Here is a 16,531-nt window from a genome sequence, read left to right on the forward strand (position 1 = left end):
AAGAGCTAGAGGTAAATTCCTTTCAATATTGTATGTTTTTTTTTTTTTTGGTTTGTGTTTTTTTTAATGGTTTCTTCATCATCCTATCTGGGGGACACTATATTGGGGTTGTGGTGAAGGCTGCAGGAGTCGGGCTCTTAAGGGTTAACTTTTCTGAACTGAAGCGCCTTACCCCTCTCTCCCCCCAGTGTTTCCTCAGCCGGACAGCTCTTTACAAACATCAGAAGTTTTATTTTATATTTTTATTCTTTTTAAAACTACTCTCCGCCTCCACGCTGATTCAAGACCAATGTACCTGCGCTGCCAAAAACAGCAAATAGCGCCAGTAATCGCCTTATTGTAATGTACCAAGTCCTCATCCTCAGCAAAGGGGGCACGGCACTTGTTCCACCAGGACTCTGCTACTAGCGACTGCTGTAGCAGGGGGGGAAGGAGCCAGACTGCTCATTCCGACTTGTTCTAAATCTAAAACCGTTAAACCGGCATCCAGAGGTAGTCAGGTTTTCAAATGGAATACCTCAGTTCTGTCATCAATGGATTGGAACCAGATCAATTCATGGCGTCTATAGACATCAAGGACGCCTACCTTCACATACCTATCTGGAAGGCTCATCAGGCCCTTCGCAGATTCACAGTGGGACCATCAAATTACCAATTCAGAGCTCTCCCATTTGGCCTTTCAACAACCCCAAGAGTGTTTACAAAAATGTCAGCCTGTCTTCGTCCAGATAGGGCACCATTTGCACTCCTCTGGAATGATCTGCTCTTAAAAGCCTCTGCTTTCCCACTGAATCAGTACCTGGTCCTCACTCTCCGGATCCTGGAGACGCACGGATGACTCATAAATAGAGAAAAGTCACAATTGATTTTGTGCCAGAAAATGACCCTTCTGGGATGAATCATGGATACCAACGAACTAAAGGTTTTCCGTCCGGTAGACCTATCTCAATCCCTGAGGAGGCTGAGTTATGACTTGCCGCAGACCGTTTGTCCACTTGAGCATGCGTCTATTAGGAAAGATGGTATCGACTTTCAGTTATGGCTCCAGGGACTCTGGAACCCTCTGGATGCTTTTCTCCCCATCAGCATGCTAAAAGCCATGCTGATGGCCTTAGAGAGGGCCCAGACGATCCTTCACGGACACCCAGTCTGTCTGCAGTCCGACAATGTGACTGCAGTGTCTTATGTCAACAGACAGGGGGCACCAGAAGCGCAGGAGCAATGAGGATGGCTGCTCAGATTTTGACCTGGGCAGAGAACCACGTTCCCTCTCTATCAGCAATTTTTTTTTCCAGGAATCCAAAACTGGGAATCAGACTTTCTCAGCCGACATGTGATATTGCCGGGTGAGTGAATGCTCCATCCGGAGGTCTTCCGGTTTCTGGTCCTACGATGGGGGATCCCAGACCTTCACTTAATGGCATTGCGTCACAACAGGAAGGTACCTCAGTTTTGATCTCGAGCAAGAGACCCCTTGGCGGTGGCCATTGACATAATAGCAATGCCATGGGACTTCAGGTTGGGATACTTGTTTCCTCCTATCCATATGATTCCCAGAGTCCTTTGAATGAAGCAAGGGGGACTCCCAGTCATACTAGTGGCTCCCGCTTGACCATGGCGAGTTTGGTATGCAGAAATTCTGGGGCTAGCGGTAGGTCTGGGTCCGAAATTACCTCTTCGAGAAGATTGTCTTCAGCAAGGATCATTCACACATCGGCTCAATTTAACGGCATGCCTGTTGAGGCCAACCTGTGAAGATCCAGAGGGTTCTCTCCACAAGTAGTGAACACCCTCCTTCAGACTATAAAACCAGTTTCAGTTCATATTTACCATGTTTTGTATTTCACCTGTTCTAGGTACCATGCAAAATTACCTAGTGGATGTCAGCATTCAGATCCCTGTTGAGTGACATGTGAAGAAGAGGACTATGATTTGCGCACCCCTGGGAGTAATGCATCTGACATGGTGGAACCTGCTTGGGTGTGATACCTGGCTCAGTCCATTGCTGATTGGGCAAAACTGGCTGCACCTTCTAGAGCTGTGCCTGGAGTCGAGTTGCAAGACTATGGCCCAGAAGGTATGAGCCTCGGCAAGGACTCTGGGAAAAGTCTGATTTGAGGCTGAAAAGTGTCATCGTCTTTATCGAAGCTACTTGAGGATCCTAAAGTCCAGAGACCATGAAAATGCCATCCATTTTCTCAGGTTCTCTTTGGTGAAAATGTTTGCTTCGTCATTCTATTCTCAGGATCTGCATCTGAATAAATCATTGATGTAGTTCTGTATGTAACTTCTACCAATTCTAGGGTCTCTGCTTTACTGGTAGTTTCCAAGAGAGCACTTTGACTCTGGTCATGGGATGTGGGTACATAGTCCATGAATCTTAGGAAGCACTCCCATACAACTGTTCTTTGTGGATCGGTGCTTGAGAAAATGATGATTCAAATTAAAGGAGGTAAGAGCCCTTTCTTTTTGGTCATCCCATCCAATGCTAAAGGACCTAGGTTCCATTCCTCTCGGACCTTCTTTTCCACAAAATCCTGTTCTTCCAGTGATCACCCCCTTCCAGCACGCGGGAGTCAGCAGAAGGGTAGACAGACAGCATGACAGGCTTCTTTCCTCTCCCCATCTCATCACCTAAACGATCTACTTCTGAAGACTGATTTGGCCCATTTTCTGCAGAGTTGTCTCCACAGGACAGCTCAAGTTCCGTGATTTCATGGATCAATTTTGAATTTCAAAAAAAAATCAAACCTGATTCTGAGTCAGATGATGGTGTTTATGGGTTGAATTTTCAACACCAGGGTGCAGAGGGTTTTCCAAAAGACATGATACGGACTCTCCAAGTATTGACGAGATGATTTCTTGCCCTCTGATGATCTACAGTTCTCCTATGCATGAAGTTGATGGGGAAGATGGTCTCGACCTTTGATGCAGTGCAATATGCCAGGTTCCACTCTGATGTTTCAACTAAATATCTTGAGGTGCTCGAGGTCCAGCCTTCGGTTGGACTCTCTGCTTATATCACTGTACCCAGAGGTCCATCTGGGTCTCAAGTAGTGGTTGAGAGCAGACAGCTTGATCAAAGGATGCTCATTTACCACCTTCGCTGGTCCGCCGTTAACGATGGATGACATTCTTTAGGGATGGGGTGTTGTGACATTGCACGCTGAATTTGGTCTAGAGACAAGTCAAGCTTCCTAGCAACTCATCAACTGGAGATCAGGATGGTCATGAACGCTCTGATGTTAGCACATTCTGCCAGTCATGGTACTTTAATACCGGATGAATCAAGAGGTCCAATGAGGGAGTCTTGTCCTGTAATGGAGAGAGCGCTTTCTGCCAGCGATCTAAGCAATGTACATTCCAGAAGTGGAGAATTGGGAGGCAGATTTCCTGAGCAGACTCTCCATTTTCCCAGCTGGAGGTGGGCATGATGGTCTCCCGGCTCAACAAAAAAGGTGCCCATGTTCCAGGACCAGGGGCTTATTGGCAGCACTAGTGGATGCCATGGAGGTCCCTTGGAACTGCAAGTTTGTCTATCTCTTCCCTCTAATTCTGTTGCTCCCTCACGTTGTCAAGAAGGCCAATAGGGAGGGAGTTCTTGTCATCCCCATGGCTCCAGATTGGCCCAAAGGGTACACTGACGTTCTAAGGATGGTGGCAGGTCCAGCGGTGAGGACTTCCTCTTCAAGCTCTTCTGTCGTAGTGTCTGTTCCTCACCAGACCCTTAATCATCTGATTTAAATGGCATGGCTGTTGAAGCCAGGATCTTGAGAGCCAAAGGTTTGTCTGATAGTGAACCTATCCTAACAGCCAGAAAGCCAGTGATTGCATACATCTATTATAGGGTTTGGACGACATATGTGGTTTGGTGCAAACATTTTCCTTTTAGGCTTTTACACCTTCTTCCTTTTTCTCCAGAGCAGTCTGGGTGGCCGACCAACGCTTAGATCCCTCAAGGTTCAGGTCTCAGCCTTGTCTGAGTATTTCCAGAGGATGTTGACTCTGATCCCAGAGGTTCAGACTTTACATATCCAACCTCCCTATGTTGCTCCTTACATGGAATCTTGATTAATTAGTCGTGCTATATTAATAGCTGCTGCTGATGAATTGGGGGCCTTGTCTTGCACTATTTCACAAGGACAGGGCAGTCTTCAATCATGAGTCATTCCCTCTTTTTACATGGGTCTGATTCTTTTGGTGACCAGGATAAGCTGGTTCTTCTGGATGTGGTTGGAGCCTTAAAGATTTACCTGGACAGGACCTTGGGAGTAAGAGTGACTGACTTTCTGCTGGTTCCCTACGACATGCAGAAATGGGGTTGGCTGACATCTAAGCAGATTGTAGCCAGATGGATCAGGTTTGCTATTCAGCCAGTTTCCTCTAGTTCTGGTAAGCCTGCTCAAGAGAATATTTTGGTTTACTCACTAGATCAGTGAGTACTTCTTTGGCACCACATTACAGGGCTTCAGCCAAGCAGCTATGTCTGGTACCCAGCTATAGTTAATTGTACCCTCCTCTAGCAGCAGCTTGGGAAGTTCTCAATGTAGCAGTGTCACCCAGGTAGGATGCTGAAGAAAACCAGATATTTGTAGTTGCTGTTAAATCTATTACTCCAAAGCCATCTGGGAGACACTGCGTTTCTTCCTTTTACGTTCAGTGTGTTTGGACAGTGTATTTGGTTATTTTTCTTGTATTACCCTTTGGGGCTTTTGAAGCCAGAAACTGAGGAACATGGGGATGGGAGGAAATTTAACCCTTATGTGGCCAGCTTCTGCACCCTCATGTGCCCCAGACGGATTAGAAAAATTTGCAGTACAAAAATCCTATTTTTTTTTTTTTTTTCACTAGCAAAATTGTCAGAAAATAGCAACATTTCAAGATTAAATTGCAGAGAACTGTAATGTATTAGTAGTCAGTTGAGTACTTTTTTTTTTTTTTTTTTGGACCACTTCATAATTTCCTCTCAATCATTCTTGACCTTTCTTAATTTTAAGAGATTCACGTGACTGGCACAAATATGCATAATGTTTTTTTGAGTATTTTGTTTGCGTTTCCATTATACAGCATAGTTGTCTTGAGGTCTTTTATTTTATGTTTCATTTTATATTCATTAGGCAGCAGCACTGGCTGTATGTCAGTACCTGGCAGTGGAATCCACACATCCATCAACTCCTCTGTTTGATGACTTCTGCAGTTCAAGTGAGGTCTCTTCCCCTATGACTGTGCAGCAGATCTGCCCAGCTAAGGTCAAGAAATGCAAACAATCTCCTATCCCACCAGCACCAATTGTTGTACAACTGATGGAAATGGGCTTTCAGAGGAAAAACATTGAGTTTGCTCTCAAGTCACTCTCGGGAGTATCGGGTACTGCTTCAAGTTCTCCAGGTATGTCTGTCCACCTTTACCGGATATATAATTTCAAATGCCATGTATAGGCTATATGAAAGTTGAACAACTGTATATTTTCAAATGAAAAATGTGCTAAATAATACAAAGGTGCATTATATCCTAACATTTGTGTGAAGCAGAGTTTTTAAAAAGGTGTTTTTTTTTTGTTTTTTTTTTCTCTCTAACTTCCTAGTTGGGGAACATTGCTACCATGGGGTATAGAGGCTCGGCACTTAGAATTTGAACTGGACAGTTCGCAGAAGCTCTTCACCTGTATAACACATCTAACAGATTCTCTGTTTTAACTGTTTTTAGTGTCTTTGAAGACTGGGTGGTTCTGCAGAAGGCTGCTGATGGCATATGCTTAAAATTTGCTAAATTTCATGTTTTGTTTTTTTTCCATTTTTGCTGCTGCTGCAGTGTTAACTGCCCTCCTAGCTGGAAGTAAGAACATTGTGGGAGGAGCTAGAGTCACGTTCGGCACCTCACTTCATCAGGGTGGGCAGGGTGACCCACGGAGGAGATTCCTTTTTCCAGTCACTGGAAGAAGTGATGGGAACATTGATCAGCTGGTGCCGACGGGTTCCTGCTTTTAATAAGACAGAGATCCAGAATTTTATTGAATTTAACCATGTACACCTCCTCTCCCAGACAAGGATGATGGGCGCAAGGTAGCAGCATCCCTGGCTCCTTAAAGGGTTTGTCTGAGCCCGGGACAGGTCTGGTGGCGATTGCTGTCATTAAAGGCAGTCTTCAGTCCTCACTAGATAGATAGTCATTGGGGGAATCGGTTCTAATGACAGGCGACCATATTTAAACAGAGTTCTGGATGGGGCAGTTCTTCACCCCCAGTATGTGGCAGCTCTTCCTTGGTGGGCTTTGCTTCAAAGAGTAGAACTTGCCAGAATCTCATAGTGTTTCAGTGGCGTATCACAGAGGTTCCTCTCCTATGTTCTCTCTTAGAAAGGATCATTTAAAGCTATACTTTTTCTGGGAAACATTAGTTTTTTTGTAATTTCTCTAAATAAATAGTTTTGTGGACATTTCTTCTATTGCGCTTCCTACCTGTCTATAGAATATTATAGTTGAGTTTAAAATAACTGTCGGTCACAGGTTTTGCGCGCTCTTTCTCTGTTTGCGTGACAACTATCCGTCTACCTGTTTCTCATCTGACATCTTGGAAAAGAGGAACTTTTTCAAGGCAGAGACTGGAGGAGGGAAATCTAATATATTTCACTTGCTCCAAATGTTAGGCTAAGTTGCCAAATGGATAACAGGATCCAGAAACTCCATGTTGAACATGCTAGATCAAGGACTGTGGTCCACACATTTTTGCAGGTAATGCAACTAATATGTTTGAGCCAGACATTTCACATAAGACTGCTCCATCTGTCGCTTAGCTGACTCTGCAAGTTGCACACACTAAAGATGTAAGGAAATCTCAATTGGATTTCTCATGTCGGGTAGAGGGCGAGCTGCTGGTGGGTTTGGATTTCGAAGTCCTGAGATTGTAATCCGTCAGGCTTATGGTGGGGCTGGGCAGCTTGTTCCAGACAATCTTCAGGCTCAATAAAAAACTAGAATCAGCGCTGAAATAGCAGTCTATACCAATAATAATAATTGATAATTTAATCCATGTAAATGAAAAAATATTCACATTTCTAAAACAACATATAAATAAAAACAACAAAATAAAACAAATATATATATATATATATATATATATATATATATATATATATATATATATATATATATATATATATATATATATATTATTTTCCTAAAACATCAAAAAAGAAGGGGCGCTTCCATGGTGTGTTATCCAAGTTAAAAGTTTTATTTCAAACAATAAAATTGCACGTACCAAATGGTAAATATATTCAGGCATAGATAATACAACAGCTCAATTCTGATATCCACATACGAACGGCTCTATCTGAGGCAGCTCGAAATCAGAGAGTCTTCACAATCACCTCTACACGTTTCATCACTCAGGACTTCATCAGGAGGCGTGGATTATTACATCACAGTTCACCTATTTCTAGGGAGTTGTCAGTTGTTTCACAGGTGAATCACATTCTACCAATTACAGCTCTCAGTACTTGCACAAATAAAATTCAAATTCTTAAAAGCTCTTATATACATGGTCAATCTATAATTACAAAACAGTCAATATAAAACACAGAAATAAAAAGCATATTACATTCTAACCTTTTATAAAAAGGGTGTCGCTTCACATCCTTCATTAAGTCCCCAGGGTACAAAGGTGTTAAGCGTGTAAATCCAAAAGGTTTCCCTTTGAGATAATTTTAACAATAAATCTCCTCCTCTAGCATTTATTTGCACATGTTCAATTGCTTTAAAACGTAATGATTCAGGGTTAGCATTATGACAGGTAGAAAAATGTCTCGGTACACTATGGTTATCAATCTTATGCTGAATATTGCGTAGATGTTCAAAAATACGTATTTTCACTGCTCTTTTGGTTTTACCCACATATTTTTTCCCCACAACCACATTCCAATAGATAAACCACATATGTGGTATTACAGTTCATAAAAGATTGAATAACTCTCTCTTTACTATTTGACGTATCGATAAACGATTTATGGTCACCATGTACATATTTGCAGGCTTTACAATACCCGCATGCAAAAAATCCTTTTGTAGGTTGTAACCAAGTATTTTTATTTTTACTCGATAATTCCTTCAGATGTGATGGGGCTAAAATACTTTTTAAAGTTTTTGGTTTTTTAAAAATAATGCGGGGTTTCAATGGTAACACACTTGATAAACCAGAGTCTAATTTCAATACTGCCCAATGTTTTTCTAATGTATTTATATAATCTGTTTATTAGCCACATTAAAAATAGTGACAAAGGCACAATCAAAAGTATTGGATTTAACTTGTTTCTTATCTTTATACGTCAATAATTGTGTCCTGTCATATTGTCTAACCTTATCCAAACTCTCTGTTAGGAGATTTTTAGGATAACCCCGTTCTAAATTTTTTTTTGTAAGAACAGAAGCCTGCTTTTCAAAAGTGTCTGAATCTTGACAATTCCGTTTAATCCTAGTCAGCTGAGAGATGGGTATATTATCCTTCCATCGTCTCATATGAAAGCTCTTGTAATCTATATAATTATTACTATCAACTTTTAAAAAAAAAGTGTAGGTATCAATATGATGGTTCTGGATACTAATTTATTTGAAGAAAAACAAGTCAAGAAATTCAATCCTATCTTTATCTATAACAGATGTGTCTTGTCTGTACCTTTTTCTGGGAGAGTACATCATTCTCTCCGATAATGAACTTTTGAACTCTCTCTTGTTCCGCTGTCCTAAAAAAGCATTTGAATTATCACATGCTAATAATAATCATCTGGAGAGGCACTGAATCGGAATTTCATATATTTGTTCAGGAAATTAATGTGAATAAGTTTGATTTGAAATTCACATCTGTTATAAAGATAGGATTGAATTTCTTGACTTGGTTCTGGATACTAAATAGGAGTGTTGGTTATTCCCCCGTGGAGATCGGGAGATAGAAGGGAAGGATGCGCAGATTTCATCCTGCTGGTGTTTTGAAATACGGTGAAACAAAGACTGTTCACGAAAAAGCACGCTGAGATCTTTTATCCATACCATTGGACTTGTGCGCACCGATTGTTTGTATTGAGATAGATATAGATATAGATATATATATATATATATATATATATATTTATATATTATAATCAGCGCACTGATAGTAACACATTCACAGACCATATGCAGCTGTATAAACTTCAAACTTGTTCAATCATGGTGTTAATAAATAAAGAAACTTATATTGTTTCTAACAATCCTCGTGCGGGACAACTGTATAGTAAATATAAATGATCCACTAATGGGGGCATGTATCAATCCCGACATAGAATATAGAGTGTTCAATTCTCTGAGTCCTTTGGTGTTGAACACGGTTGGAATATGTGGTGACTCTTATCCTCCTCGCTCATCAGAATAAATCATGAATAACAGCGAGCTACAGAGTTGTGCTCAGTGGATATCTTTCAATTAAAAAGTTTTCCAACCTGGTATAATAAGTAATTGATAACAATGCATAAAGATATGTGAATGAATACCATGGGTTCCCTTCGCATATACTAGACAAGCACTGGAATTCAGCGTGAATCTTCTAGAGAAAATATCTAAACCGCCGTTACAGCTCAGCTCTCAGGCGGCGCTGTGAGTCACACTACATCAATTCCTTCCAATTACTTTCTCTGATGAAATCATCTTTGTATGATGAAACGCGTCGGTACTTATTAAGAACTATCAGGCACGAATCTGACATACACATGCTCAATTTACTTAATTCTTGGTCTCTTTATATGGAGCACTAACTTCAGCGGCTTAGTTTATGATCCCGAGAGGTGAGAACACGAGACTGAACTGCAAGACTTTTTACGTAGGAGTGTCATCCGCAATACCATCAGCTAACTGATATTCACAAGGTGGTTCCGACAGCCTATGGGGATCTATACCGCTTGCCCATCTGACTAGTGCACGGAAAGGAATTGATGGAGTGTACCCTCCATCAATCCCTTTGTCTGAACGCCCACCTGATTGCAGTGTCCCCCAAATAGGAGAAATGTATTTTTGTGCTTCTGTTAAATACATTTCTCTCATTTGATGGCCTCGATCCCACCTTTTAAGTTCTCTTGATTAAATTTGTTTTTTACAATGCCTCTATTTTTTTTTTTATTTTTTTTTAAACTCTTTATTTGAAGAGGAAACAACAGGAACAGTACATACAACATTTTTGACAAGAAAAATCTTAATAATCAAGGTGTTTCCTCTGAGTTTTATACTTTTATATCGGGGGGGGGAGGGGGTAGAGAGGCACAAATATTGTCAACAAAATAGCTAATAAATAGATAGGCGCGTAAATTTGGAACAATGCAAAGAAAAGCTGGAACACACAGTTACAGTTGTTACGTGACAGAGAGGTAGCATATAGACATTACTCACCCACCGCGCACCATATCCAGCCTGGGGGGGGGTCCAGAGGCGGCCCAAAAGCTATGTTCCAACTGCCGGGGGAGGAGCCGTATTGGATAGGCAGCTACGGCTTTCTAGTAAGTACCACGGGGCCCACACCTTATCAAAGTTATATGATTTATCATGAAGGTAGCACGTTATACTCTCCATGCTTGCGACATGACCTATGTACGACCATAACTCCTGCATAGAGGGAGCCCTAGGGTCTTTCCAGTGCTTTGCTATTAGGGATTTAGCGGCTGCCAGAATATGGGAGATAAGCTTGTTAGAAGGCGCGCTTTCATCAGGTATAGGGCGAGAGAGAAGGAATGACCAGGGGTCTTTACTTATCTGTTGTTCTGACACAGAGTTTATGAGTGTAAGAACCATGTTCCAGAAAGGAACTATACGAGGGCAGGTCCACCATATGTGTAGCATCGTACCTCTCTGGCCACATTCCCGCCAGCAGCTTGGAGTGGCAGTAGGAAACATTCGAGACAGCTTATCGGGAGTATAGTACCACCTGTAGTACACTTTGTAGGCAGTTTCCTTAATCAAAGTAGAGATTGAGCTCTTGGCAATCCCCTCCCTGATATCCTCCCAGCATAAGTCGTCGGGGGGAGGACCCAAGTCATTTTCCCATTCCCTATCATGTCGTCCTGGAGTATCGAAAGTATAATCTATGAGCCAATAATAGATCTGGGAGATCATCCCTTTGGTGAGAGGTGAATGTAAACACGTACTCAAAGGAGGTCGGGGCCCGGAGAGCCTCCTGGGGGGGCAAAGACATGGCGAAGTGTCGAACCTGGAAGTACTCAAAAAAGAGCGGACGAAACGGTTCAAATTTATGATGAAGTTCTGACATAGAATCCCAAGTTCGATTAACCACAAGGTCCGAAACCACCCGTAATCCCGCCTTTATCCAGAGTTTAAATTGCTGGGTCGAATTGCCAGGAGGAAAGTGTGGGTTGCCCCAGAGGGGGGTCAGAGGTGAAATAGGGGAGGACAATTTATATTTGACCCGGCATGAGTCCCAGAGGGATAAGCAGAATTTAAGAGATTGAAGAGAGGAGGCCGATGGTGGTCTATCTATGTTGGCCAACCCCCAGAGTGATGCCATGGAGGGGACCCCCACATAATGGGTCTCCAAGTCCACCCAAGCTATGGACTGGTAAGGCGCATAAGTTACCGCCACCTGGGTCAGATGGGATGCTAAATAGTAAAATTTAATGTCAGGAAAACCCCTGCCTCCCCGAGCCCTGGGCTTCTCAAGCACTGCTATCGAAATTCTAGGGGGCTTGGCACGCCATATAAACTTTAGAAAGGAGGAATGCAGATCCCTAAACACAGAGTCGGGAACCCTCACTGGGAGAGTCTGGAAAAAATACAGAAGTTTAGGGACCAAGTTCATCTTAATAGCAATAATCCTCCCCAGCCACGATATGATATAGCTCTTCCAAGTCTCCAAATCCTGTTTGATTTTTGACAGAAGGGGGGGGGGGAGTTTTCCCGATACAATCTCTCATAGGATGAGGTGATATAAACTCCAAGATATTTGATCTTATTTACCTGCCAACGTAGCGTAAAATTTGTCTGTAAGCTGGACCTAAGGGAAGGGGAAGCACAATGCCTCTATTTTGTAAGTCAGACATTCTGCTTGATTGTAACAGTTTACCTTTTCCTATGGGTCTTTGTTAGTTTATAACCACTCTGCAATGTATTCTCGCTTATTGATGGGAGGAGCTTCTGAAAACTGTCGTTTGAAGTCGAAGTGCCAAGGTCCTGGACGAGCCCCTATAGAGTGTCCTCCAAATAAATTCAGAAATAGATTTATTTATTTTTATTGTATATTTATGAAAGAAACCAAGAAGTACAATAGACCAATAAACAAGTTGGAACAGCAAATATATTTATTTATTCATTGTTATTTTTTAATACTTGTTTAGGTGGTGCTGGTGGTTGGGAGATGGGAAGGAAAATTTAGAAATTGTACAGAATCTCAAGGATTACCATGCTTTGCACAGAACAATAAAATAATAGAAATAATTGCTAGATAAAGTCTAATATGACTGACCTCTAAGAAAATAGGGTAACTTGCATATCGAAAGGAATATATCTTATGCGATTGTGAAGAGGTCCCGGAGACCGCTTCTAGCATACCCTGATGATGCGATACAAAAGTATGACTTGGGAGAAGATAGTGCTTTGGATAAGTGCCACCTAGAATGACTTTCTCTGAAGTACCAAAAAAAAGTACTTGGACAATTTTTAACTACTGCTTTGCAGCTGACCATAATATAGGTATCCTTGGTACTTTGGAGCATATTGCATGTGGTCCTTTTTTCAATGTGGAATCCCTCACCTCTGCATCGAACATAGGTTCTGAGGTGGGTTATGTAGATATCATAAATGTAGAGTTTTTATCATTGGACTAGGGGTGGGATACAACAGTATCTAAGTAGCAGTTAAGTGTTATATCCAAGGGCAAATTATGCTACTGAAAGGCTTAAATGAAAACTGCTGCATGTTACCAGAAAGATAAAGCAATATACAAACCAGTATGTTTGAAAGTATACAATACTTTAAAAAGTTTGGCTGTTAATTATTTGATCCTGTTTTCACAGGTGTGGAGGCATTAGTTGGCTGGCTGCTGGATCATCCCGACATCCAAATCACTGAGCTGTCGGATTTTGAAACTGCATCTGAGGAGTCGGATGAAGAGGTGGTGGAAGAAGTAGAGGAGCTGGAGGCTGCGTATCCAGATGTTAGTATTTCCTCTTATTTATTTATTATTATTATTTTTTTGTTTCTGGAGATTTAAAAGTTATGGTTGTAATTTTTAAGATACTAGAGTAAGCGCAGAAGAAAAAAATGAAATGGAAGCACCTGGAATGTTAGACTCCAGCAAATTAACTCATTCTGTGAAAGTTTGTACTTTTATAAGTAAATTTAGCAGTTTCTGGTTCTCCATATAGTTTGAACTACAAATGAACATTGTTTTCTGATCATGCTGAAGTTTCCTTAACCCTGTATTACGCAGGTAATGATAGTGTGAAATATTTTTGCAAAATTAGTCCCATCGCTACAACACCAGTAAGCATTTTATTTTATTCACCAGCCATTGTGGACATTGGATTAAACACCCACTGTCGCTGAAAAGGTGTTTTGCAAAATTAAACAAATGATTCCTTATATTGCAAATGGGTTCCTTTTTTCTTGAAATGTATTCACAAAATGGCAAAATAATACGTACACTCTAATCATGTAGACTGAATTGCAGCATAACCTACACCTTTGTCACAGCTATACAGAACAGAAAGAAACGCCGTTTGTGATTTGGCACTCTGTCCTTTTTTTGGATAAAGCTCTGCCAGAAATCTGCATCAAGAAATGCTTATGTTACAGATACATCTCAATTGTTGGTGTTCAGCTTTGCAAATCACAACATTGATGTTCGGTGTGATATATGTTCCACTGACTTTTATACTGGTACTGGGCCTATTATGTATGTGAGCAGTAGTGGGAGAAAATCATTCTGTCAACCTTAGAGTAGCTGGTGTTGCTGCGCATGGTACCTTCCATTTTGTTCATATGTTTTTCATATCTAAAGTCCCTGGTTGCTGGTTTTAATGGCATAGCAGTTGAATCTTTGGATTGCATTCATAGGGGCAGATTCAATTCCCTGCATTATTCTTTAGAACAATGCGGGCCATGCATTATTACCGTTACTATGGTAATGTTATTGCAGATTTTTGCTCGCGGTTCACAGAGCTGCGCACAAAAGTCAGCGTTTAAGTTACTGTAGTAACGGTAATAATGTGCAGCTATTAAAGAGTAATGCGGGAAGTTGAATCTGCCCCATAATGTCTTCTGGATAAGGTTATCCAGAGTATGATTTAGGCACATGAAGCAGACTTTTACTAAATTGTATCCTGTACCTCACCTGACCAATGACTTTCAAGTATTGTCTTAGCCACTGTTTTGCAACTGTCCTCTGTGCCTGAGGACAGTGTTTAAGCAGTGTTTGGGCAATCACACGCCCTCCACTACTTGTCTTTCATTATGAACTTAATTAATTAAGGGGCTAGAGACTGATTCTTCTGGACTCTTTCCATATCTGTACCACCTTTCTTTTAAATTGTGGTTTCCTGTATTCATATTAAGACTTTGCGCCCTAAACTGCTCTCTCAAGCAGTGGATATACTGTTCTACAATACATTGTCCTGTCGTATTAGATTTATGTGTAAATCCTGGTTTCTTTTGTGAATGTCCTATTGTATATCCTGTAGAGGAACCTTAACATAGGTGTACAGTTTCCTTCCCTGGAATGCTCTTGAAAGAGTAAAATATGCCTTTATTCCGTATTTGTAAAAGTGGCTTATCCAATTTGTCTGAATTTTACAGTCGAATGGAGCAGTTGTGACAGAAAGTCAGACCTACAAGAAAAGAGCAGATTTCTTAAGCAATGATGACTATGCAGTATATGTGAGAGAGAACATTCAGGTATGTTCTGCTGTTTCTCTTTGATCTAGATCTGCTTCACCAGTGTTTTGAATTGTGTAAAATTCTGGTTTTTTTTGTTTGTTTTTTTAATTGTTATATCTTGTGATGCCTGTTCATTAGTTTTAATTTTATTTTTTAAGTTCCGATGGCTTCCACAGAGTCTGGAGGTTACTTTTGAGTGCAACATTTTAGTTATTATTTGTGTTTCATATTTAATGTTTTTGGAATAGTTAATAATTTTTAACTTAAGAATATCCCTCCCACTCATTCACTGTGCTGAATTTATCCACGGTGATTTCATTATTTTATGCTGTTTTATGCTGTTATTTGTTATTTAGAGATGTTATGCTTTTATATATTCCTTTCATAATAAATTGAGTCTATTTTAATAAAGTTTAGCCAATTTTTGTAGCAAGTGAAAACTGCCATTAACTAATATTACACTATATGCAATTTGGTTTTAGTAATTGTCATTTGCTTTAGTGCTGTTTCTGCTTTGTTTTTATTGCATTCCCAAGAGGGCAGTCTTGTTTGTAATGACACATTTAGTTAATACATGCACTTGTTCATTGTCTATGCTCCATTATGTGTTTAAGGTTGGCATGATGGTGCGTTGCTGTCGGACATATGAAGAAGTTTGTGAGGGTGATGTAGGTAAAGTCATTAAGTTGGACCGTGATGGGCTTCATGACTTGAATGTTCAGTGTGACTGGCAGCAAAAAGGTGGAACCTACTGGGTGCGATACATTCATGTGGAGTTGTTGGGTGAGTCTCCCTTCTTTGCTATAGATACAGCTGGGTGTAGCATGGAGAATGGAAAAGATTATTAATTGATGTTACTGAAATCCATAGGTTTTCCACCCCAGAGTTCCAATTCACATATCAAAATTGGTGATAAAGTGAGAGTGAAGGCCTCGATTACAACGCCAAAATATAAATGGGGATCAGTTACACATAGAAGTGTGGGTGTTGTGAAAGGTAATGTATGTTTCTAGATCACAATTCATTTGGTTGAGTCATTATGTTTTAGTATATTATTAGATACCGTATTTCCCCATGTATAAGACGCACCTTTTTCCCCAATACAGTGGAGCGTCATATACATGGGGTATATAAGTCTTATAAGTCCCAGAGAAAAACATTTTTTTTTTTTTTTGATACAACATAACCAAATATTCTCTGGTTTTAGCGGAAATTTGTGTTAAGGTTAATAAAAAAGCTAAAAACATGTATTCCTTAGTATATATTCGGTGTACAAGTTAATTTCACACCTTTTAAATGTATATCAAATGGGATAATAGCGATTCTAAAATGTGGTATGATTGGACAGGGACACGGAAATAGGGTATAGTAGCTGCGCCTAGTGCTATGGATACATTGGGACGACTTCTCTAGAATATGCCTCCTGAATTATCGGAACCAATTTTAAAACATTTTAAGGCTTCATATAGGTCTTGCGACCCATGTTTCACGTCCTGTTTGGGTGATGCATACAGGCTTCCATTAGTTGTGCAATCAGACCTGAAGCCATGGAGAAGGTGCAACTGTACTGATTAGTCTCATAGCAAACACAATTATATCATAATATAATGTAATGTGCATCACTTTTTTT

General features: G+C 40.6%; 1 protein-coding gene across 8 annotated transcripts in view; it reads left to right on the forward strand.

The window, feature by feature from the left end:
• HERC2 (HECT and RLD domain containing E3 ubiquitin protein ligase 2) overlaps positions 1 to 16,531 on the forward strand; it is a 213,435-nt gene that overhangs the window by 114,234 nt on the left and 82,670 nt on the right. For all 8 annotated transcript variants that reach the window (XM_075200099.1, XM_075200106.1, XM_075200105.1 and 5 more), the window contains exons 45-50: positions 1 to 11; positions 5,118 to 5,388; positions 13,041 to 13,180; positions 14,821 to 14,919; positions 15,516 to 15,684; positions 15,772 to 15,897. The exon at positions 1 to 11 is cut by the window's left edge and continues 132 nt beyond it. In XM_075200099.1, the coding sequence (XP_075056200.1) occupies positions 1 to 11; positions 5,118 to 5,388; positions 13,041 to 13,180; positions 14,821 to 14,919; positions 15,516 to 15,684; positions 15,772 to 15,897 (816 nt within the window). The remainder of the gene's footprint in view (positions 12 to 5,117; positions 5,389 to 13,040; positions 13,181 to 14,820; positions 14,920 to 15,515; positions 15,685 to 15,771; positions 15,898 to 16,531) is intronic.

Source organism: Mixophyes fleayi, chromosome 2 (assembly GCF_038048845.1).
Source record: "Mixophyes fleayi isolate aMixFle1 chromosome 2, aMixFle1.hap1, whole genome shotgun sequence".
NCBI lineage: Eukaryota > Metazoa > Chordata > Amphibia > Anura > Limnodynastidae > Mixophyes > Mixophyes fleayi.